Below are 25,918 nucleotides of genomic sequence, written 5' to 3'. Positions count from 1 at the left end.
GCTTCCCACAGAGGGTTTTGTGGAATGGAATATTCTGCATTATTGTAAATGGTTGTGGGTAGGGGAGGAATAGTTCTGAGGAAAGCGTTCTGATACTCAGATAAGCAGGTTTCTTTATTATAAGACTTCCCAGAGCCTTTAGTGTATTAATATTTAGTGTGACTTTCTAGGATAAGAATATAGGATCTATTGTTTTCCAGACTGACAGAAGTTTGTATTTGAGGACCTCGTAGAACTAGTAGTTCAAAGAAATCACTTTGAGAAGTATTGTTTGAGATTATAAGGTCCATTTTAAATTGCCCTGGAACAAAGGGTATCGATAAATAGAGTATAAAAATATTGAGGGCAGAGGCTATATCTCAGCTCTGTATACCCCAGAATTAACACATGCCTGGTGTCCAGTAGGTGTTAAGTACAGTTTGTTGAAATTAAGAACAAAATCATCAAATTTGAAGTTGTTTTGACCTTCTCTATAGGGTGGCTGTACTGGAGGGACCTAACAGAGCATCTCATCCAAACCTTCATTTCACAGATGAGGAAATTGAGGCCAAAAGAGGAAAAATCACTTTCCCAAGATCCCACAACTTAGTCAGGCAGGACCTAGGTCTCCACCTCATTCATTGATTCATTTCAACAAATACATACCGAGTACTGGCTCCATGCAAGGCACTGGATTAGGTCCAAGGTTGCCTTTGTGGCAAGTATGGCAACTTTATGGCAAGTTTACATTCTAGTGGAGGGAGTAAGGCAGTAAACTATTGCAAAATTAATAATTTGAGTATGCTCGGGACAGTTGCTTTCAGGGGGAAAGAGTGCCAGGAAAGCATGAAACGGTGGGCCTGGTGTGACACTCGTGACCCTCAACCCATCTCGTTGCTTCCTGCTGAGCTGCATGTTGGCCCCATGACCACGTCATTGGGTTTGTCTCAGCTCCCTCTGGCAAGGTTTATATTTATGAGGACCACAGCTTTTGACCCAAACATTGACACGGTTTGGACTGGCAAAGGGTTATTTTCTGGTTTGTGAGTTTCTTAGTGAAGTTATACAATGTTAAAACAAAATAAACCCAATAATAATAATAGCAGTTTTCATTTGTTAAATGCCTACCAGTGTTATGCACTGTGCTAAATAATTGATATACATTATCCCATTAATCTTCTTAACAACTCTTTGAATTACATATTACCTCCATTTTACAGATGAGAAAACTGAGGCTTAGAGAGTTAAATAATTTGCCAGTCATCACACAGATAGTAAGTAAAATGGTGGTGCTGGGATTTAAACTGAGGTCTGTCTAGGTACAAAGTCCATACTGTATTATAAGACATGGTTTTTATTAAAAATTTAGGATTAAATGGTGTGAAATTGGCACTGCCCTAGGAAATAAGGATCTGGAAAATATAACCAAAAGTTACTTAGTTTGGAAATAATATATGTAGAACGTCTAGCACAGTGGCAAGCCATAGGAGACCCTCAGTATATGGCAACTGGCATTGTCATCACTGTCCTGAAGCATCTAAACCAGGGTTTGGCATCTACAGCACACAGACCGAATCTGGCTCATCACTTGTTTTTGTAAATAAAGTTTTATTGGAACACAGCCATGCCCATTCATTTATAAATTGTACGTAGCTCCTTTCAAGCTACAATGGCAGTGTTGGGTAATTGCAACAGAGACCATATGGCTCACAAGCCTAAAATATTTATTATCTGGACCTTTACCGGAAAAGCTTGCCAACTCTGATCTAGATAACTGCCTCAGTTTTCTATTTTGCCTTTCTATGACCCCTACTTTAGGTTAGGGATACAACTTATGATATTATAGTCCCTCTACTAAACTAGAGAGAAGGTCAGGGTGAGTAGAAGATTCAGATGCTGTGTTCAAGTGTATGTCAGGCTTTGTGCATCGTGCATACATTATCTTACTTAATCCTCCCAACAACCCCATTTTATAAGTAGACTGAGGCTCAGAGAAATTAAATAAGGTGCCTGGGTGTCCTAAAGCCACTGTGTGACAGAGCCAGCCTTTGATGTGGCTCCCAAGCGTGTGCTCTTAGATAAGAGATGTTATTTGCATCTTACAAGAGGCTACATCTTGGAGCAAGAGAAAGCAGTCCACTACCATTCTTAACGATTGGACTCTTCTTCCTCCAAAATGGATCTCAAATACATAGGAGGCTTAATTTAAAGTCTCAGCTGGATGGACAAAACTGTATATGGGATTAGTTGGAAAAAGAGGGAGTCTGTATTTGCTTAGATCAGGAGGGGTGGCTGATGTGAGCTACTGAGTCAGAACACCTGGGCGGTCACCTGCACGTCACAGCACTGCTCCTGTGCTTTCCAACTGCTTTCTCGATCACTTTTGGGGTGGCCATGCTGCTGGCTTCCCACCTTTCCCAGCAGGCTTCTACATTTGCTTCAAAACTTCCACAGGAATCCCTCCTAGGCTCAGAGTACGCACTCTGTAAATGTTTCTTCCTTTGAATGGAACACAGTGGCCAGATTGATTGATTGGTATTGAACATCTCAAGTATAAATGAACATGTTCTTTTCTTTTACTTTGTAAGAACAGTCAACTATCAGAAGGCCTTGAAACAGTACAGCTTTAGATTCTATTTGATCGGCCATTTAGTGAGTACCTACCTTGGCCTAGGTCTTACATCAGGCAGCCACATCCACACTTGTCCCATTTAAGAATAATGGGTCCGTTTTCAGTTATTTCATGATAGAAAATTTAGTTTGCAGCTGTAGTTGCTGCTCTTAATAATAAAACAAGTTTTATAGATGGCAGAGTGCTTTCACATCCATACCTTTCCCTGAGACTGAGCAAGGGCCAGAGAAGACATCCCAGGGAGGTAATATTTTGATAGCCCCTCTGAGAAAACAATTGGCAGATTTGTTAAAAGGAGGACTTGAATGAAAACCAAGCAGCAACACAGAAGCTGGAGTAAACCGTGTAACTTCACAGATTCTCAGGCCTAGATTTCTAAGCTACAGACTCAGAGAGAGAGGGGTTTGAAAAGGTGGTCAACGAAAACCTGCAAATCTACTTGAATAGTAACTCCCCACCTTATGATATAGTCAAAGCAGACCTAAGGCAGAGTCTAAATATTGCCTGACCCTCCTTGACTGAATCGCCCACAGCCCTCTCAGGCAGGTGGCCACTCCTGTATCTGGTTCCCACCATATTTTGTACATCTCCCTCAGGGTACTTAGCAGTGAAATATTTTGCTTATACAAACCTGTCTCCTTTGATAGGCTACATGCTCCTCAAGAATAAGAACTAGGTCTTACTCATCTCTGTACCTCCAGTGCTAGCCCAGAGAAGGTGCTTAATAGATGACAGGGAGACAGATGTACAGATGAAGAAAATTAGGGAAGGGAAGCCTGCCCAAACCTGCCATGGCAATCACAGACAGCCCTACTTAGTCTCTCTCGTGGCAGTTGTCCGGGTTCCCTTTACTCGCTGTAGATAAGATGGGGAAAAAAAGACTCCAGGACCCTTCCTGAAAGCAAAGACAGTTGTTTAGGAGAAAATAGGACAAAATAAATGAGAAATCTAAGGTTCAGTACAATGAACCTAGTAACAAGGCCTGAGAAAAGTACAGCCTTTCAGAATGAGACCCAGAAGTGCTGAGGGGACAAGAGGAGTAAATAGATGATTCCCTTGTTCCACACAGCCACCAGAGACAGGAAAAACAGGCAAGAGTGAGCAAGGAGCCAGGATCAGCCTAAAAGCTCCAGTGATCAAATCTGGACAAGCCCACATCCACTGACTCCTGCTTTAGAATCCTGATCACTGCATCCTTAGTGAGGCCTTCCACCCCTGAGTCTCAGTTGCCGTAGAGGTGAAGTGGCAGTTCTAATGAGAGACCTCCCCGGGTGCTGCGGGCACCGATGCGCTGACGAATGTGAAAGCCTTTTGTAAGTTGACAGGCAGAGTGTGCGTGTATGTGACCAGGTGGCTGTGGGTGATCACACCTTGATTCCGTGTGCTTTGCCTTGCAGAGGGTTGCCCTGGCTTGTGCAATGGCAACGGCAGATGTACCTTGGACCTGAATGGGTGGCACTGCGTCTGCCAGCTGGGCTGGAGAGGAGCTGGCTGCGACACGTCCATGGAAACTGCCTGTGGTGACAGCAAAGACAACGATGGAGGTAGGGCTCTGGCACCCAGGGGTGCTGTGCATCTCCAGGGCTGTGGGAGGCACAGAGTGGAGGGTGGGCGTTACTGAGATAACAGGCCACCAACACACCAGCTGTCCAGTCAAGGGGGCCTGCAGGGTAGGCATAAAACGGCACATGTCATCTAAGGAATGAGTACGTATCACTGGTTCTTCCATTTGAATTCATTAAAATTAGCTGGTGCAAACAAAATTAGTTACCCTCCTCTGAGAGCAAGTGCAGAGGAGAAGGCATATGGAAGAAGGAATGTTCTAATAATTCATTAATGGAATGAGTTGCCTGGCAACGTTACGAGATACCGCCATTGCAAGTGGACAAGAAGAGGCCACCCAATTCTGTACCACAGAAAGTGGCAGAAAGGATGCTTCTCCAGGGGAGGGAGGTTGAGTTACCTTTGTCAAGGTCCCTTCTCCCCTGATTCTGGTGGTAACCCTCACCGAGCATGCTGGGGGCCACCTTTGCCTCCACACCTTCTGTCCCTGTGGGTTTGTAGTGGAATTTGTCTTTGCTGTTGGGTTTTTTTCAAGTGCTGGGCGGTCAAAACCCTAAGGAAGGGAGGCCTAGTCTTGTGGAACTTTTATTAGCTGAGAGTGAAGAGTGCAGGGTTCTAATCCCAATTCTGTCTTTGGTGCTCTGTGTGTCCTTAAGCAAGCCACTCAGTGTCAGTGGGCCTCACACTCCCTATTTATAAAATGAGGCCATTGGATCATAAGAGCCCTTCCAGTCTTTATATTAGTCCTAGAATTAGCCTTTGTCTTTCTGTTGTGTGGAATTTGTATAAATACAAACACAATGTGCTTTGCTTTTCCACTTGGAAGATGGGTTGATCCCTCCTGACTCTACCAATCTCAAGGGGTTACTAGGAGAAGAAAAAGATGGAGATATGAAAAAAAAAAAAAAGATCAAAACAGTTCATCCTTCCTTTATAATGATGGCCTAACGGTTGGCCTAGTCCAGATGTGTTTATGCAGCTCCGTCATATTTATACCAAGGGACTTTCTGATATACTGCACAGAGTAGGAAGTCAACAGGCCAGACTCAGCATCCCAGCCTTTGGGAACCTTCTACTTAGCGTGATTCTACAATCTCAAAGCACCAGAAGGATTAAAAGGCCAAGTGTGTGCTGTTGTGATTACTCTGGTTCATTTGCCTTGAGTTGGCTCCGGCAGCCTTGGGCTGTTTCAGGCCACTGGTCTTTACCTGAGCCAGCTTTCAGTCCTTCGGTCTGCTCCCTGAATCCAGGAGGTGGTCGGACCTGATGCCCCCAGTCCTGGGCCCCGTGGGGTAATTGTCGACAAGGAGCTCGTGGGGTTGGGTCATGGTAGCCAGGCAGAGGCAGTGGGTCCCTGCTCTCCTCTTGAGAACTCACAGGGATGAAATGTCCCTTCATCAGTCTGAGATTTGTGGAGCTCCATAAATATCCAGGGTTCCTGTTATGGAGCCAGGCCCTAGACCAGGCACAGAGATAAGTAAGTCCGGTCCCCATACTCCAGGAGCTCAAATGAGGAAGGGAGACCAAAGTTAAGGGCTAATGGACAGTGATAAGGGCGCTTGCAGACTTCTGTATTGGCTGTTGTGAGAGTAGGAAAACATTCATCAAGAAGGTGAAGCTTGGGCAGGGAGGCGTTTCTTGGAAAGGAGGGAGAAAACATCATGGGCAAAGCAGGGAAGGGCACCAAGTAGCCCTGTCTTCAGGCAAGATAAAGTACAATCGTACTGGCTCTTCATAGGGAAGAGGTGTCAGCCTAAATTATCTGCCTAACTCCCCCCCTTCACTTTGCCTATGTAGACGCAATTCCATGACTAGCAATGACATTCCTATAGTTAGAAAAGAAAGGGAGAGGAGCCGTAGCATGAAGTCATTCCCTTCTCAGGGATCCGGGGTCTTGGCCAAAGCTGTTGACTATCTGGGCAGCAAAAGAACTGAATGTCCCTGAGAAATGTGGGGCGAGGGTGCACTCCCCCGTAACACGCAGAGCAGCATAAGTTATAAAACAGGGTTCATTTACCCCCTCACATGAAACACAATGCCAATGTACCCTCTGTTCACCATCCTTCAGAGGCAGCCCTCCCAGTGCTGGGACTCCCCAGTGCTGACAGGGAGCGTGGGCACACAGGAGCCAAAAGCCCCACAGCTTTGGTGGGAGAAAGAGCTTCTCATCATAGGAAACAGGGCTGATCCCGACCCCAGGGGAACAGAGCCTTCTCCAGCCACCGTGGAGATGAACCAGCGCGAAGTGGAAAAGAACAATCAGAAAATCCCCAGGTGTAGGAGAATATACCTCCTCCGTTCAGGGAGCATGTTATGGGCTGGAATGAGCTTTTACATGGTTTTTACGAATGCCATACAATAGTGCTACTGCAACTTGAGTTCATTCACTCACTCAGCAAACATGAACTGAATGTCTCCTCTGCATTGGGCCCTATCCTGGGTCTTGGGGCTTCAGAGACAAATAAGACACAGTCCCTGCCTTTGTGAAGTGCGCAGCCTGGAGAGAGAAACAGCACCGGTTGCAACGTAGTGGGATAATTGCTGTGATAAAGGAGCATCCACTCATTCAGCTGATATTATCAAATGCCTGGGTACCCTCCTCGGAACTGTGATATAGCCCCTGTCCCATGGGGCTTCCAGTCCAGCCAGGAAGACATCCCGTGGATCATCATGGTGGGGAAGACAGCTAGCTGGGGAGACCGGACTGTTGAGGGAGCTTGGCCTTGGGTTCTCAACTGAAAAATGAGGGAATGTCTCACCTCAGGACCCTCTCAGTTTGGTAGGCTCTCCACCCATTGGGGGAGCCAAGAGGAAGGGGCAGAGGGTCCCCACTTTGCAGGGTGGCACGGATGAAACAACCGTAAGGGTTAGACTGTCCCCAAGTGCTGGAGGGGGCTAGACTACCCTCCCTGGCCCCTCTGGGTCTTGGCCAAACAGGGGCAGTTTTAGTGGAGGGAGAAGTGTGGCAGGCTGTGCGCGGCAGCACAGGGGTGAGCCAGAGTTAGCGCTTGGCTGTTTGCAGTTCAGTCAAGCACACATTTGCTAGGCTCCTGCTGTCTACCGGGTACCACACTCCTTAGGCTCCTGCTGTCTACCGGGTACCACACTCCTTTCTAAGAGGATATCGAGACCGATGAACGTGACCCCGCCTGTCTCCCTCAGGAAGCTCACAGTTATTTGGAAGAAACTGTCATCCAAACAACCAAATCTAATGGAGATAGAATGAAACAGATGCCTTTATTTCAGCCATGATGTGGGACACAGCATAATCCCAGATACATAAGTCAGAGTGGAGGGAAAAAAAATGTTAGTGTCTCGCTGAGAGGTGGTTTTTGGCTGATGTGACTCAGGGGCTTGGAGAAGGGATTAGCAGAGGTTAATGTGAGTAACAGGCCTGGAGGAGACAGAGAACACAGACTACAGCTCCCTCCTTTACTCCCCTGCACATTACAGACCGGGAACCTGGGACCCAGAGAGGAGATGTGACGTCATATACATGGAAGTCACACAGAAAGTCATTAACACAGCTGGACTAGGACCCCAGAGTCTTGGGCCATATTCTGTGTGGTCTTAGGGACCACCTCCTCCTGGTGCTTTATCCTCCTCCTAGACATGTAGTGTGAGTACTTACTCGAATTTAAATAGGCTACAGCGGTACCGCAGAGCAGACCAGAGGATGACAATGGTAACTCATATGTCATTTTACCATTTGCAAAGCAGCTGTGTACCCATCCAGCAACACTGGGAGGTGTATGGTATTCTTATCCCCTTCTTACTCTTTTCTTATGATGCGGAAGCTGGGAAGTGTTTTGCCCAGGTCACACAGCTGGCGAGTGACAGAAACTGCATAGTCTGTGAGGTCTGGCCACATGAGAGCTTTTCAGCGTGCCCAGACTTCAGACTCACGGCTCTATCGTAACCCTGACCGCGGCTCTTCAAGTTATCTGAGAACTTCTGGTTTCTCTTCTTTCCCAATTTGCTAGGCTGAAAGCAATCCTTTACAAATTAAACTGGAATTTCAAGCTTCGTTAAGCATGTTGTTGCAGTGTTTTTAAACTGAGACCAAAAAAAAAAAGTTACACAATATGCCTGAGTTGGGTTTAGCATCATTGGCTTGTTTCTGTTTTCACTTGTGGTCATTGTCTACGTTTTTAAAGCGGGGAATAGATCCTGGATATGGCTTAGTTACTCCCAGTCTCCTAATCCTCTGTCAGGGCTGCTCAGTCAACCTAGCCTGCCTCCAGATTCACCCCGAGCCCCGGTTGCTGAGGGGGAGCCGCCAGGCAGCAGAGGCCCGGCCTCAACACAAAATGCGAATTCCTCTGTGTGGCCCATTTGACGAAGAAGGTGTTCCCTTTGCATGTAGTGCCCTTTAGGAAGCCCTCTGTGAAGTGCTGTCACGTGCACCTTCTCATGCGTTGCACACTGACCCACTGATGGGGGCATTCATGCCCATTTCAGAGATGGAGCAACTGTGGCCCGAAGATGCTGTGTGACTGTAAAATGAGAATAGTAAGGCCTACCTTGCAGGGCTGCTATGAGGATTACAGATGATGTATCTAAAGCCCCTGAGAAGCAACATACCGCAGTGATTAGAAGTACAGGATCTGTACCGAGATTGTCTGGATTCGAATCCTTGCTCCCCCGTTTGCTGGCTGCATGACCTTCAGCGAGTTATTCAATTTCTCTTAAGCCTCAGTTCATCACCTGCAAATGTCAGTTCTCTTTCTCCCGCTCCTTTCCACCTGTAATCACAGAAACATGATGTTTATTATAAAATAAATATATATTCATATACAAATGATTATTTTTAAAACTTGGAATTATGTTCTCTATATAATTTTATCCTCTACTTTTTGTACTTATGATTATACTGTTTCTCCATATAATGTATTTTGACCTTTTTCATGTCTTAGTTAAATTTTGTATTCCAAGCTATTGCACGCTTATTGCTAGAAGGAAAAAAATTCAAATGTACATAAAGGAAGACAACAGCCGTCGTTTAGAGAGCATCTCTAAGGGGCAGGCCCTGCACTGGACACTCTGTGTCCATAACCTCCAGCCCCTCACAGCACACTTGCAGGGCAGATGTTTACAGGCAGGGAAACCGAGGCTCACTGAGCTGACGTGATTTTTCCCAAAGTCATCCAGTGGATCAGTGGGAAAGCTAGGATGAGGATGGAACCTGTGTTTAAAAGGAAGAAGCCAAGAGAAAAAGCCCCCTGGAATTTAAGCAACCAGACCCCTTTTGATAAAGGATCTTGAAGCAGCTTCAAGGTGTGTTAATCTCTTTAGGCACTGTTGGTCCCATAAAAAAAACAATCATGGATTGCAATTCAGATAACTGATAGATGCAACCTGGAAGGAGAAATTTCAGTAAAACCAAGAACAGAGCTCTCTGTCCTCCCTTCTCCTCCCCATCTCCCACTGTTGGCATGGAGAGTTCACATAAAGCCAAAGAATTTGGCCGCACTTCAGACTGTCTCTAAACCACATTTCTTGTGATAAGAGACAAGAGCGAAATTGACCTTTAAATATCCTGGGTTCCGAGGAGGAGATAAAGATTTTGCAAGCCTTTTCAAAGAAGGCACAGAATTTATTCTAGCAAATGACAAAACTTCTCCCAGATGTGTACAGACAGGGAGGCACATTCCACCCACCACCCCCCGGGGCCTCCCCAGATGCTGTGCTCACAGCCGGCTGCAAAACACTTCTGTGGCCAGACCGCAGGCAACTGTGAGATGAGGCCAGCTGATGGGCTGTCGAGCCCGTGGAGGAGTTAAGCCTGCCGAGAGCTGGATGGGCTTGTTAGATGCTGTCCATGGGACCATCAGGTTAAGGAACCGTGCAAACAACTCTGATGCAAAGAGTTTGCTAGTCCGCAAATTTCCCAGACCTGCCCCCAGCTCTGCTCTCCTATTGGCTTATTCTTGTCCTCCTTCTAGTCTCAGTTTAAACATTCCATCTTCCAGGAAATATTCCAGCCCTCAGCCCACGTTGGGTTCCCGCCTTTGGACTTCCACAGCCCCCTCTGCTTCCTTCTTTCCCAGCACACGGTCATCTCTATCTGACCCACCGCACCAAATCCTCTGGAGACATGACTCTATTTTCTTCTTGTCTATCCAGTGCCTAGCGCAGGGCCTGCCAGCCATGTGACAGACACTGAAGGAACAGAGCAGACCTGTCCCCTGTGCCTCCTTTCTAAGGAGAGGAACGAGCTCTTCCCGTGGTGGCGGTGGGGTTTCATCCTGCCTCACAGCCCTCGATGAGCCCCATCCAACTGATGGAGCTGTTTGGTTTGGGATCCTCACGTAATTCATTCATTTTTTCATTCATTCAGCAGATATGCTCACTGTGCACAAGGCAATGTGCTATGCATGTAGGATAAGAAATAAGCCATTTTCTGCCTTCTGTGGATGGGGGACAGGGCTGGGGGATCCAGGATGTCCAAAGCACTAATAGGGAAAGAGATGTAGACTGTGGACTAGTGCCTGGTTTGGAAGAAAGAGAAGAGACCAGAGTCCCAACTCTGCCACTTCACTAGCAGTATGACGTTGGGTAAATCACCTAACCTGACCCCAGTGTCTTCTTTTGTAAAGATGAGAAGGCCAGCTGAGTCACCACCTACGATAGAACTCTCGTGCCCGCCTGTCACTTCCTGTGAAAGTTCCAGCAGGCCAGCCACCAGGGGAGATGGTCACCCAAAGTCCCACCACTCCCTGGCATCTGTTGAGGTCACAACACGAATAGGAAGCCACCACTAGTCAGCACCGCAATTGATGGCAGAGGACTTCATTCATTCCTGTGCCATAGCGACCGTCTGCAGAGGGTGAAGGACTCCAAGACTTCTTTCGTTGAATTACGGATCTACTCTTCACGACCCAGGAAACTTTCAGCAATCCTGAGAGGTTGCCAGAGCTTATTATCCTGGTTTGACGTGAATACATTGCATCTCAGACATAGGAAGGGATGTGCCCAAGGTCTCACGGCTAGAGAGTGACAGACTCAGGGATGGAACCCTGCCTTCAGGCTTCTAGCCTGGCTTTTTTTTTTCTCCACTTGCCCCTCTCCAAGGTCAGTTGACACCCACCAGCAGGGTGGGTGCTGAGGAGGGAGGCAACAGGAAACGGTGTGGCCCTCATTCTCAAGTTGGTAGCGTAGGACGTATGTGGAAATGTTAGCAGAAGCCAGCGCTCCACGCACCGTGCGGCATCTCAGCACCGGAGGGCTTCATGTTCAAGGGTCACAAGCACAAGAACTGCTCTGCAGTATTCATTTAGTGCCCCGGAGACCTGGCCCCTTTTTTCTTTTTTTTTCTCTTCTTCTTCCCTTCCTTCCTTTTTCTTCGTCTTTCTTTTTAATCTCTGTTCTGCCTTTTTTCTGGCTGTTTCGTTCTCCCACCCCCCTACGGCACCAGAGGCCACTGCCTGCCGGGCGTGGCATTGCTGCCCCTCCTACCCTCCGGGAGCCTGACACTTTCATCTGCCCCTCTTCACTTTCACCATGTAAGGAGAGAGAGGAGGCCTTCAGAAGTTCAAGGAGAAAGGAAATCTCGGGGTGGGGGGGGGGGGAATGTAATTTCCCAAAAGCTTGAGTTTAGGGTGTAGGAGGATTTCATTGAAATTTCGAAGGAAATAAAGGAAAAATCCTCCCTATTTTCCTGACGGGTTTTTGGGTTTTGTTTTTGCTCCTGTGATAACAAGGGTCTCCCAACGGGAACAGTAAATACAGGAAACATGAACATTTTGTAAGTCAACCAGTGTGTGTGTAATATACAATTAAGTGAGATAAGAAGTGCTTGGAAAATCTAAATGTCTCCAAACTAGCCAGACCCAGAGAATCTCGAAAACCATATATTGATGTATTTCTAATCTAATTTCTCATCTACCCCCAAATTTACTTTTCTGTCCTCAGAACGTACTTTTTCCTCTTACTACAACTTTTCTAAAACTTGTCATCTATGCCTAAGAAACTGAAACCGTGGAAGGGTCCCTGTTACCGTAGAGCAGCCATATGCCGTGCTGCAGGCTGCCCTAATGCTGCATTTGAAAATAACAGAGAGGGGTTTGCACAGAAGCTGGTCTCATAAACTGAGACTTTGATAAGAATTTTGTGGGCCCTACTCATTTTTAAAATATGTATCTCATTTAAATATGATGGTCTCTATTAGTGGAGGTTTAGCCCACATTTACGACTCAGCAGATATTTGCCAAATGAATGATAGGGGAGCGTCAACATAGGGAGGTGTAGACGGGCAGCAGCTCTTCTCCAAGAGCTCATTGTGTGGGGAGCGAGACAGAGAAAATTCGAATTACAATACGGGGACGTGAGTGCAGTGGTGGAGGTCACCCAGGCCACTGAAAGACCACAGAAGGGTAGCATTTCAGCAACACTCGTATATTCACGTTTCCCACTCAAGAAATCATTCCTAAAAGTCTCTTCAGGATCAGAGAACCTTTTTTTTTTTTTTTTTTTTTTTTTTGCGGTATGCGGGCCTCTCACCGCTCCCGCCACGGAGCACAGGCTCCAGACGCGCAGGCGGAGCGGCATGTGGGATCTTCCCAAACTGGGGCACGAACCCATGACCTCTGCATCGGCAGGCGGACTCTCAACCACTGCGCCACCAGGGAAGCCCCAGAGAACCTTTTATTTTTCAGAAAGAACTGAGTTCAAATTCTGAGTCACCTTCGTCACTGACTGTGTGACCTTGACCAAGTTACTTTACCACTTGGAACCTCTGGTTCATTCTCTCTGAAGCGGGAGTGATGGTGGCGACAGTGGCTGCTTCGTAGGGTTGGGAAGATTCAATGACACATTCCTTGAAAACATTCCTTGTAAAGCGTTTAGCACAATGCCTGGCACTCAGTAGGTGGCAGCCGTGATTATCATCATCATCATTTAATACAAAAATTAATAATACTAGCAGTCATTCCTGGCTATCCTTCCAACCAGGACCAGAGAACAGGAAGCAGTTCTTCCAAGGTGCCACAGAGCTGAGTGTTTATAAAGAGGTAAAAGACTGGTTTCCAGGGACCGCTTCGGTGGTAAGCAAGAGCAGGCAAGAGCTAATAAAATTTCAAATTAGCCATGACTTTTCACAGCCCTTCAATTGTGCTCGCTGATTTAATGGTCAGCGTCCCTGCTCGCCGCCAGGATTGAATAATGGAGCATTTCTGCAGAGTTATGGATGCAGCAGCTGAATCTGTCATGCTAACATCAATAGCAGAATGCAAATAACCCTCAGCTTGGGCTGTAATTATGTGCTTAAGCAATGTCTGACAGGGGCAGCCCGAGAATGTGTGATGGAGCCCGCCGACTGCAGAAGAAAACAGGTGCTTGGCGAGGCAGTTAGCTGGTATATCTGGAAGCTGGGACAGGAGCCACAAGGTAGGACCCAGGACAGAGCTGGAGTGGAGCTCTAATCCCTTTCCTCCACATCTCAGGATGCAGCCCTACACTTTGGTGAGCCGTGTTCTAGGGTCAGGGTCGGGAAGGGAACTACCTTTATTAAGTACTTACTACGTGTCAGGTTCTCTGCTAGATTGGGGGACATACACTATGTTTTTCACTTATGTAAAAAAATACTTAAGTAACAGTCTTAGAATCCACTTGTGGAACTTCCCTGGCAGTCCAGTGGTTAAGACTTCACGCTTCCACTGCAGGGGGCGTAGTTTCAATCCCTGGTTGGGAAACTGAGATCACACATGCCCCGCAGTGTGGCCAAAAAAATTAAAAAAAAAAGAATCCACTTGTAAGAGATGTGGGAAACTGAGGCCAGAGAGTTTAAGTAACCTGCCCAAGGTCACACAGTAGTAAGTTTCAGAGCCAGGATTTTGCCTCAGACAGTCCTGCTCTGGAGCCCATACTCTTTCCCACTGTGCTGCCCTCAAGGAGGGCATAGCGTCAAAGGTCTTGGATACCATGCAGAAGTTGGGAGAGAAAGACAAGGGATTTGGGGCCCTAATTTATTAGAAAAAAACTGGGCTTCGGGGAGGTCAGGTAGCTTGCCTGAGGCCACAACATCCCAAGGTCAGAAAGGAGGCTTCAGAGTGCTGCCTGTGTGGGTAGGGCACCCAGTCTAACCAATGCACATGCAGTATTCCGGTGGGCAGCATCTGCGTTGTAAACCCATGGAGACAGAAGTGAGGGAGTATGTCCGTGTTGAGGAGACGGGGCCTCAGAGCGATGAAGCACAGGAACTCACCCAGAGTCATTCTTAGGCGCAGTTCTGGGACTTGAGCTACAATCTCTGAGCCTCACCACCCTCCCACCGTACCACACTGTTTAATTGAATTGAATGAAGATAATGGTCTTCTGCCTTTTATGGACTGTCCTTTGCTTTCGTCCCCTTGATTCATTTGTCAATTCATTCATTCAGTTTTCTTTCATTTATTTATGTAACAGTCATGTTTTAAACACCTGTAGTAAGTGCTGGGGATACAACAGAGATGACCAGAGCAGGATCCATGCCCCCAGGGTGGTGAGGACGTTTGCCCAAAGTCACACAGCTGGTAAGCAGGAGAGGCAGAATTCCAGCCTACAGAGGAGCACATGTGCTTCGACTGTTCTCTCCCTACAGAGCACACAGACTGGCTTTCCCTGTCCCCCGCTCTGGGCAGTATCCTCTAATCCCTGGGTTTGTCATCTATTTTAAGCTATTCTATTGGGTGCCTGTGAAAGCGCTTTGGGATAATGAGACCAAAAAGTCGTGGCCTGGTGGAATTTCTTTTTTGCACTTTGGGAAGCTGGGAGCTGTAATGTAATTTTCAGCCCTAAAGAAATCCACCCATGTGGTAGAGAGAATTCTCTGCTAATGGCAGCTTGGCGGGTGATCTGAAACCATCCCCTCTCACCCAGAAGGCAAAGCTGGGTGTCCACACATTTGCATCGAGGCCGGGAGAGATGCTGGGCGTTTCACCGCCTCCACCAGCACTGCCTCTTGCTCACCCCCGAAGCCCGTCAGTCGCCAGGTCTCACCTCTTGAGAGTCTCTCCAAACCGTCCTCTTCTCTCAGTCTCCACTGTCACTGCTCTAGTCTCAGGAACCATTATTTTCCTCCTGTGTAATCTCAGCAACACTGCCTCCATGCAGCCCCCAGCTTCTGCCTTGGGCCCCCTTCAGTCCCCTCGCCACGATACAGGGGACGCTCTTTCAGCAATGCAGTGACTTTCAGATAAAATCACCTCTTGCTTAACACCTTTCAGTAGCTCCCATTGTCCAGAGGGTGAAATGCGAACTCCCTAACCTGGTCCAGGAGGCCCAGCTGTTTGCTCCTGCCAACCTCACAGCCTGATTTTTTGCTGTTCCCCTCACCTTCTGAGCCCAGCATTTGAATTTAGCAACTCAAATGTTCAGTGTGTCGTTCTCTCACCTCTGGGCCTTCATATATATAATTGCTCCTCCCTCTCTGAAAAAAAACAAAAAACAGAAAAACACGTCTCGCTGCCCACTGACTTGTCTGTCTCTCCTGCTAGGCTAGTAGGCGGCCCCCCGATCTCACACCTGGATCTACTTGGTGCCCAGGGAAGCCCTTGGCTTCTGTCAGACACTTAATAAAGTCTTCCAATGAATGGAAAATAGAGAAGTGAATGAAGGAAGGCTCTGTGGACAAACGATGCTGATTGAACACAGCCATATAAACGTCACGCTCTGTCACCCCTGCAGATGGCTTGGTGGACTGCATGGACCCCGACTGCTGCCTCCAGCCCCTCTGTCACGTCAGCCCGCTGTGCCTGGGCTCCCCCGACCCTCTGGACATCATCCAGGAGACACAGGCCCCTGTGTCCCAGCAGAACCTGCGCTCCTTCTACGACCGGATCAAGTTCCTCGTGGGCAGGGACAGCACACACATCATCCCCGGGGAGAACCCCTTTGATGGAGGGTGAGTCCAGCTCTGGCCGTGGTTCTCTGAAGGGGGCGTGGCTCACCTCCAGGGCCACGTGTGGGTGGATGGGAGTGGGAGGGGGCCAGGAGGGTGGGCGTTGAAGGCTCCTGATGGAGTGGCAGGGGAGGCAGGGAAGCAGCCTCAGGTACCCATGTTTAGAAAACTGCTATCCAGGGCGTTTGGAATTTTTACGAGTGAAGTTTTTTTGTCCTCATTGGGTGATAGATGGAGAGAGTGGGAAATCAAAGGTCCAAGGGGAATCTTGGATCAATACCCACTCTGCAGTCAGCGCTTACTGATTCTGTGGTCTCCAGATGGGCTGAAAGCTTTGACACTATCATCCCTCAGAGCTGATGTCCGGGAGATTTTGTTAGGCTGGGGTGGGGTGCATCTGCTGGCACTCCAGGCCATACGCCCATGCGTTCTCTCACAAGCGTTCAGTGGTGTCGTCTATTGGACAGGTTTTTACTGAGATCTACTCTGTGCCAGGTCCTGTGCTGGAAGCACAGAGATGAGTGGAGCACAGTCCCTGCCCATTGGTCACTCACAGCCCACTAAGGGGACAAAAAATTGTTCCATTGTGATAGACCAGAAATATGCCCCCAGGGTACTCTGGAAGCATAGAGAAGGTGCTCCTGGGTGGGGGAAGGCCGAGACTTAAGAACTGAGTCTTAAAGATGAGAAATAGCTCAGCAAGGGAGAGAGAGTGTGCCAGGGCGGGGAAACTGCTTGTGCAAAGACCCAGGGGCATAAAAGTGTACAGGAGCCAGCAAAAGGCAGCTGTCTGTTCTCTGCTCCCCAGATCAGGGTCTGTGAACTTGGGAAACGTATCCAAGAAGGAGGGATTTATGATAACTTATTTTGAATGTCTTCCAATGTAGTGATACCTCATGCACACAGAGCTTTCTTTAAAAGTCAGCCCAGTTCAGTTCAGCACAGACTGTGTGCCTTCTATGTTCATGACTTCTCTGCCAAGAGAGTTCCTGCCCTGAGGGGACGATGTGGTAGGGATGAGGGAAGGGAAGAATGAATGACATCCCCAGTTCTGTTTAAAGAGGGAAATCAGCAGGGATTCATCCTCTGCTGGGTCTGAGGGATGCTGGAGAGAGGAGTCTCTCACTCAGATGCTTGGCGAGGGCAAGGCACGGACTCACCTCAGTAGAACACCCAAGAATAAATGTCTGTTTGTAGTTCAGAAGCAAACCTGAAGCTCACACAGAGGTTAGGGCTGGGGTTTTTGATATGTGAGCCATCAACAAACAAGCAGTAGATGAAACCATGAGCACACAGAAGTTGGATCCAGGAAAATGTGTAAGGGGGCCGAGTGGGGACCTAAGAAGGACTCCTGGGGAGTCTCCCTAGAAGGCAGTATTATGATCCCCAGAGAGTAACTGGGAATCCAAGGAGTAGGCTCGCTCCTGGGACATGATGGAGCTGGGACTCCAGGGCCCATGCTTTCCACTGCCCCAGCCCTTCCTCACAAGGAGCAATGACAAGAGGGGAAAAGTGAAGTCGGGGGAGTTCTCTGAGCCCAGCAAGAGTGTGTCAAAGCGTTTGAACTTTAACGTTTTTAGGGATGAAGGTACTTTATAGTCCCTTCAGCTTACCCCGAGAATACTGAGGACCTCAGAGGTTACATGATCTTCCCCAATTCACAGGCTAGTCAAGTGGCAGAGCCAGGAGCAGAAACAGAGTGAGGAAAAACCTATTCGTTTATCTTGGCCAGAAATACCACTTTCGTCTCTGGGTAGGGAGCTTCTGCTCTTTCCTTCAATTGTGTGATTTTATGTGTATGCTTGTGGGCCTTCCCATGGTGTGAGTTCTTTTAGTCAACTGGAGATAGAAATATTACTCCGACCAAGGGGACTATTACTTGCTCACCCTTTCTTCACTGGACCTGTTAGGGAATCTGATTAGGGCTATGGCTGGTTGGCTGCCAGTGGCTGTTCTGTTTTGGGGTGCCCTTACCATGCCATCCTAATAAGTACCAACAGGGACCGTGATCCCTGAGTGTCCTCAGGTCACTCACCAAGCCTGCTGCTTATGTGCCAGGAATCACGCGGCCCCCGCCCAAGGATTTCAGTATCCTTTCTCCCAGTCTGACATGCCTTAAGGAGCCTGTCAAGTGGGGAACTTGAGAAACCTGTACTGGGAGAAATGGACCGCTCAGCAGAGAGAAAAGAGTATAGGCCTTGGAGTCCAGCCAACTTGTGTTTCAGATCCTGCCTCTGCCACTGATGGATATGTGGCTCTGGACAAGGGCTTAATATAGTGAATATGTAAATGTCTGTTAACCCTCTAAACTGAGTCTGCCAGGACAGGACTGCATCTCACTCATTTTAGCATTTAGTAGTCGCTCCAGATAAATATGCATATATCGATATATACGTTGAACATTGAAGAGTTGGAAGGAAAGAAGGAGAGAGGGGAGCGATGGGGAGGGACAGTGGGGCACAGGATGGATGGATACATTATCTATTTTACTTAATTTTCTACTGAGGATTCAGAGTCCAGAGAGGTTAAATTATCTGTTAAAATCACATTACAGATTAGTACAAGAAGCAGGTGTAGAAGTCAGCTCCCAGATGATTGTTTTTATTTTTTGTTTGTTTGTTTTTGGGTTTTTTTGCATTACACGGGCCTCTCACTGTCGTGGCCTCTCCCGTTGCGGAGCACAGGCTCCGGACGCGCAGGCTCAGTGGCCATGGCTCACGGGCCCAGCCGCTCCGTGGCATGTGGGATCTTCCCGGACCGGGGCACGAACCCGTGTCCCCTGCATTGGCAGGTGGACTCTCAACCACTGCGCCACCAGGGAAGCCCCCAGATGATTGTTTATATATCTGTCACCTTCAGTTAAATAACATGCTTTGAAAGTAGAGACCATTCATCTCTCCAAACCTATATTACTTAGGGCAGGGCCCGGAATAGAGTATTTGCTCTAAAACGAATGGATAACGGAAGCTTCCAAATGTTACTGTTAAAATTCCTTTTACCTGTTATTCTCCTGAATCATTATGCCCCTGCTCCTCACTGATCTAGATTCAGAAGAAGCAGCTATCATTCACTACCAAGTATCCCCAAACAGATTTTTATGTAAAACAAGCCCAAGTGACTGGAAACCCACAAACACAAGACAGCAGATGCTTTTCTTGTTAGACTGCCTGCTTGGATTCTATCGTCATGCTCTGAACCCGTAATACAGGGCTTATTTGCATCTTTGGGATAAAGTGAAATCAGTTGCCAGGTTTGGGTTGTTGCTTTCTTGCCTCTCGTATGAAGGAATGTGGTATCATAAAAAGCGCCCGGAGTGTGAATCTTGGCTTTACCTCCTACTAGCTCAGTGTGGCCCCAGGGAAATGATTGAACCTTTGTGTACCTGCCTCCAAAGATAAACTGGCAATAATAGTAATCGTTTCATGAAAGCCATTGAAAAGATTCACTGAGATAAAGCACCTAGCACAGGGCGTGGTACATTCGTGATAAGTAAATGGTGGCTTTTATGGCAGCAGCATGGTCTGGTGAAAATAGCCAAGACCTGGATGTGAAGTCTGTTGCATCCACTTTATAGCTATGTGAAAATTCCTTAACTTCTCTGAGCCTCAATTTCCTCATCGTAAGAGCAGGGTAGTAATGTCTATTGTGCAGGGTTGTCGTGAGAATTAAATGAAAAAACAAAAAGTACATGAAGTCTCAGACTAGTACTGGCCACACAAAAAATGTTTGCTAATTATGTGACGATGGTGGTGATGATGATGAACGTGAGAATGGAGGTGATGATGTTAGAAAGAGCTTCCAGCTCTAATTCCTTGATTGGAAGTGAAACTTGAGAGTAATCTGCCCTCCGGGAAAGTCCAGCTGCCACCTAGAGAGGAACGAGGTTTGGATTGCTGAATCCTTATTTGAGGAAGGGAAACGGCAGCATTCTGTGAGGCAGCTGTCAGCCGGGATTCCTGTTAGGGAGGAGTCCAGTGGCCCTTCTCCAGAGAGCAGGGTTCCTGATGGGCAGGCCAACCTGACTCTGTGCCTGTGTTTAACAATAACAAGCCTGTGGGACAGAAAAACCCCGTATTTTCCTGCACCCCGTATGCTGCACCACAATTTGTATAGTCTGACGGGAGTCCATTTAACAGGCTCCTCCAAGAAGCAGGCTGTCACCCAGAGACCCAACGGCGTTTCTGAGCCCAGCAAGGAGCCCCCGGGGTGCAGCTCCTTTACTCTGCAGTTTCCCAGCTGTGTGACTGACTCAAGGAGACCCAAGTATGAGGCATGCTGGGACCAACCATGAGAGGGAGAGGAATTCAGTGCCAGCTGGAACTGACCAGAGCACCCTTCTGTGGGGAAAGCAAGCCAGCCAGTCCTCAGCGCCCAGGGCTCTCCCCAGAATACTTTTCCTCAGAGGCCTGACCACGGCAGGGATGAGGAAGCAGAGGTTCTCCAGATGCATACATGACACCAGCAGTTATATGGGGGCTTCCACATGCTTCTGTGCAGCACCTCAGCTGGTGTCAGAGGCACTAGAGCAGGGGTAGCCCTCAGGGAAGGATGGGCAACGGAACCCCAGGATGTGAGGGCCCCAGCCAAGCAGAGTGGGCTCTTGGCTGGGCTGGGCTGGACTTCTTGGAGGAAAGCCCAGAGCTTGACTCAGAACTAAAGTAGAAGTACTGCCAGATGGACTTAGAGTGAGGAAGACCTCCCTCAGGGACCCTGTCTGGTTCGTCTGTGTCCCCAGAGCCCAGCACAATGCCTGGCCCAGAGCAGGTGTTTAATACAGGTTTAATGAATGCAGTAGTTCTATCTGACCCTCTGCCACTGCTGTGCTCAGCTCCACATAAAGTGACAGAGATATGAATGTCTTCAGCTGACCTCAAGTAGGTCTAAAGTAGGAGGGAAAAAACAGGCAGGGGAACCACCATCACCAGATCAGGTGGCTTGAATACCATCTTTCCACCCTGGCCTGAGTGCCTGGAGCCATTCTGCCTAGTGGAAGGCACCTGTCCCTCCCCTGGATTCATGGGGAGAATACAATGCAGGGTGCCCTCTACGGAGACTTGTGTGGGAGGGGAGGAACCATTCAGGTCTGCAGGTGGAAGAAGAAGGATCCCCAGCTAGATTGTCCATACTAGAAGGACAGATAACAGGACCCAGACTGTGGAACCTGGGATTAGACAGCTGGGAAAGTGAGGGCAGGGTGAGACAATTCCTCCTCTAAGACCACTCAAGGCAGCTGTTTCCCCGTTACACAACTTTGGTTGTATCTCTTATCTTGGGAAGGACTGACTGGGTCGAAAGAGCTGGACACAGGGCAGACAGATCAGTTCAGTGAATACTTGTGGATTGCCACTGCTAGACAGGGTAGCAGATTATAGGAAGAGGAAGAACCACTGCCAAGTTACTTGCTAGCGGTTCAGAACATGTTTGAGGACACTGTACTGGTGAGAGGAAGGATGTGATGTTGTCAAGTCTCTCTGGGCTCCTCGAATCCTAATAGGTTATCAGCTCACTCAGGCAAGTGGTTGGATGTGGGCAGGTTGCTACCAAAGTCAGCCACAGGGCACACTGAACCCAAAAAGAAAAGACTTCAGGAGTCAGGGGGACTTTAGAAAAAGGAGGGATGGACCAGAGTATTTGTCTCAAAGGAGGCAGAGTATCGTATCGTATAGAGAGGGTCAGATCCTATGGAGAGGAGAGAATGGGCAGGTGCAGAGAGGGACAGAACTGCCACGCTCCATTTGGTAAATATTAATCAGCACCTACTCTGCACTAGGCCTGCAAGAAGATGTGCATCTGACCCCATTACACTGGGGCCTCCTTGTGCGTCCCATGCCTCGTTGGTCATTCAATCCCTAGTGCCTAGCAGAGGGATTGGCACAGACTAAACCACAATGAATGGTGGATGAATCAGTGAGTCAGCCAATCAGCTACTGCTGAGTGCTCGAACAGAATAGAGAGAGAGTGCTTTGAGAGCTCAAAGGCGGGACCATCACTCCCACTGCAAATCCAGGTCCCTGAGCTCCACGGCACGGGGGCTGCACCTGGCCCATCTCTGTTTCTCCAGCACCCGGCAGAGGGCCTGGCTCAGAACAGGCCACAGTGAATGTTTGGTTTTGAGAATGAATGAGCAAACAAACAAATGAACTAATGAAATAAGACTTCTGGCAGGAGATGGCCTTTGGCCTGAGACAAAGATTTCAGTGAGGAGGGTTAGCCACTGAAACATTATTTATCCCATTTCAGGTCACAACAACCTGTTAGCACATCATGAAGTCAATGTAGTAGTGGGTCGAAGCTATTTTTTTAAGAAGTAAACTTAAATGGAATAGGGTACAGTGGAATAGAAAATATCAGTGCAGCACTCTAAAAGGATATGTCTTTCATGACGCGTGCGTGTGTGGTGTGTACCCTTGAATAGGGTATGTTGCTTACCGTGGGTTTCAGTTGAACAGGATTTAAAAATTCATTCTAGACTGAGGAACCAGCATGACTTTCCATGATAATCAAAGAACCAAGAAAATTTTAATGTGGCCGGAGCATAATTATGGTGACACTATTTTCCAAATCAAAAGTCAAGAGACATGCTCTAATGTTTGAAACCAGGAGGGTCTCAGGGAATCTAGGATGATATGATCCTGGTGTGCAGAGGGGCCATGGAGGAAAAAGAAGAACAGAGGGGACTCTGAGACCAGAAAGGTAGTTTGGGGAAGAAACTGAGAAAAATCTGCCCCTCGCCTGTGCACTGACCAGATTAGGGCATGTCACCTCAGTCAGGACTTAAAACTGCCACTAACAGAAGTGAAATAACCTTGATACCACGTCAGCCTTTAGAATTTCTCTCAGACCCTTTATAAAGCCACAATGTTTCCGAGAATTTTGGAAGTAGGAGGTTACAAGAGGGAAAATATAATGGAAAAGAGGGGGGAAAGATCATGTATGCAATATAATTTTTCGTCAGCCCACTGCAGATCTAAAGCCATGTGCAAGTGTCGGTGACAGAGCAGTTCCAGAAATGCATTTGCCTGCCACTCCACCCCCCTCGGCCCGCCCCAGGCCTTAAGACAGCCCTCAGATAGCCCTCCAAGAGTCTGAGCAATAGAGGTCATCTAATGGAGTTCACATAAACACCAGCTTCCTGACAGCTGGCCTCTGAGCGAATTTATTATTGAATTATACTCCTGCGTTTTCAGAACAAGCTGAACTGACAGGCTACCCCATCAGTTTAAAAAAGGGGGCCAGGAAGAAAGACAATGATAAATTACCCTGATGGAAGATGGAAGAAGGTAAAGAACCTGCTTCCTCCAAAATGTCAACCATTATATATTATTCATGTTGGTTTAAAAAAAAAAAAATCCCTCCCCGCATTGAAATGAACGTTTATGATGATAAAGCAACTAGGTGATTTAATTCAGGATGCGGGCAGCAGCTTCTCACATCATCCTGATGAGCAGCTAACAAGTCCTCCTCTGCCACTTGATCATCCCTTTATTGATTCCAAAACCGAATTACGATCTGTTTGCTTTGTGGCCAGAGCTTCTTCCTAGCTGTCCATCACAGGAAGCATTAGCAGACGATGCAGCGCGGAAGCGGGAACCACTCGGGATTTAGAGGGAGAGGCCCTGCGTTCAAGTTCTTGGGCAAGTGAGAGCAAGCGACCTTGGGTGAGCGAGGCTCAGTTTCCTCATCTGGAATGAGGGGTTACTCATTCTCACCCTGCAGGTTATTTGGAAGATTAAATGGGATAAAATACCCAGGAAGCCCAATGGCTGGCGCAGAGCACACGTTCAGTAATAACACCGAATATTTACCAAGGATGTTATATGTGTCAGGCATTATTTGAAATGCTTCGTAAGTTTCATAATTAGTAACACCTTTACATCTCCCCTGAAACCATATAACTTAGGGAATTCATGCCCCTTCTTTTACAGATAGGAAACTGAGGCACAGAGAAGTTGAGTAACCTGGCCCAGGACAGACGGCTTGTAAGTGGCAGAGCCAGCATTTGAAGCCAAGCTGATTGGTCCTAGAGCCCATGTGCTGAGCCTCTGTTCTTCTCTGCTAGGTCTTTTATGTTCCCACCTCCACATCTTCAGCTTGGAAATCTGTACAACATGGTGCTGCTACAACTCTACAACCCCAGCTGGCCCTGACTTTCTTTCTAATACTGTACAACACAGTAAAAAGCTAACATGCAGCAGGTCTTAGTGCCGCAGAGCATGGCCTCAGAGGCAGGTAGCGAGGCTTGAATTTGAGCCCTACCCCTTGCCAGCTGTGTGACCTGGGATAAGTCCCTTAATCATTCTGTTCCTCACTTTCCTCATCTGTCATATAAGGATAATAATTGGTACCTCGTGGGGATGTCTGAGGATTGAAGGAGATATAAAACACTTATGTGTCAGAGCAGTAAGCACTGGATGAATGTTAGTGGCTGTTATCACCTACAGCAAGAGTCAGTGTTCTCATTGGCAAGGGCATTTGTATTCGTATAGGTTTTAGTGTCACCGTAGGAACTGGGAGAGAAATGAGAATCTTAGCCCAAAGCATTAATGTAGTTATATAACTGATGCAAGTGCCCTGGCACTGTGGCAGGCAGAGGTGAACAGACCTTTGAGATGGGCAGTCCTTTGTGGTTGAAGAGGAGACTTTGAGGCCAGAGAAAAAACTCTTGGCTCAGTGATGCAGTAGCAGAGCCTGAGTCCTGGCGAGCCTGGAGTCCTAAGTGAGGCTCTCAAGTAGTAATTCCAGTGTCTGTAAGTCAAGGACTTTCTGCGTTTCCATCCAACACTGATAAACTTCAAGCAATGAGAAGTTAAAATATTGGAGGGCCATGCATCACATCACTAATATTGTTCTCTATGGAGAATATAGGGTCAGGACGTACCAAACACCCCTGCAATGAGTCTAACCAGCACCCCAGTCCAATCCTGGAGGCGTCAAGAGCTGGCTGTAAGCGAGCTCCACGGTGCGGGGCTGTGGGGAGGCGATGCTACCTCTGGGCAGTATTCTAGCCCGGGAGAGAGACCTGCCCCCCCCCCCCCCCCCGCCCCCCCCCCCCCCCCCCCGGGGGGGGGGGGCCCTGTGACTCTACCCTGTGGGTCTAGCCTGCAGGCCTCTAGGACTAACCCCAACCTGAGGAGGAGGGCTTAGAGCAACCCCAGCGGCTCAGCCTCCAGTCCTCCTACCATTCCTCTGCCTGACCCTTTATGTGCCAGCTCTGGCAGTGGGTTTCTGTCCTGTCCCAGAATCCCAAACTCGCCTGCTATCCGTAAGTCCCTGATATGAGCGGCCTGGTAGCCCTGCCCCCCGAGGATGCAAGCCTTGCCTCCCCGTACCTGGCTCCCACCCCTGCCATGTCTGGGTCTGGAGATCCACCCGTGCTCTGCTTAGGAACCTGGGCATCGTTACCTGGTGACACACGGGACATCCACATCCAGCTGCCCCTGGGAGCTCCCTCACCTTGCCTGTCCCCTGTCAGTCCTCCTCCCCTGCCCCTGGAAGGACTGTTTCCCTCGAATGCCACCTGTCTGTTACTCTACACCTCAGGTCCGGCCTGCCGAGCTGGATTTGCACGGCCCTTTTCTGTGTCTCTGCCCCGCACTAGCCCCACCCCAGGAAGTGGGTCTAATTGTGGTCCATCCTAGTCTCCCCTTTCTGAGTAAAGCAGCGAAGTCTCCCTTTTCCGGAAGAAGCAGGACCTGTCCTGTACCCTGACAGGAAGACAGGACACACGGTCGTGAAATGAACTTGTCCACCGAGACACTGTGTGCAGTCACGTTTTAGCAGAGCTGCTTCAAGTTTTTCTAGCAACACAAGCCATCTGCTGAGGAGTCCTCTTAGAGGCCGACCTCTGGCTGCATAGCCCAGGGAAC

General features: G+C 48.2%; 1 protein-coding gene across 1 annotated transcript in view; it reads left to right on the top strand.

Annotated features, from left to right (window-relative positions):
* Positions 1 to 25,918, top strand: part of TENM4 (teneurin transmembrane protein 4) — a 742,958-nt gene that overhangs the window by 628,955 nt on the left and 88,085 nt on the right. The window contains exons 20-21 of the mRNA XM_027083511.1: positions 4,009 to 4,155; positions 15,839 to 16,055. Coding sequence (XP_026939312.1) covers positions 4,009 to 4,155; positions 15,839 to 16,055 — 364 coding nt within the window. The remainder of the gene's footprint in view (positions 1 to 4,008; positions 4,156 to 15,838; positions 16,056 to 25,918) is intronic.

Source organism: Aethalodelphis obliquidens, unplaced genomic scaffold (genome assembly GCF_003676395.1).
Source record: "Aethalodelphis obliquidens isolate GAN/ISIS:26980383/991018 unplaced genomic scaffold, ASM367639v1 scaffold50, whole genome shotgun sequence".
Lineage (NCBI taxonomy): Eukaryota > Metazoa > Chordata > Mammalia > Artiodactyla > Delphinidae > Aethalodelphis > Aethalodelphis obliquidens.
The sequence above is the reverse complement of the archived record's forward strand: the minus strand, read 5'-3'. Positions and strand labels throughout refer to the sequence as shown.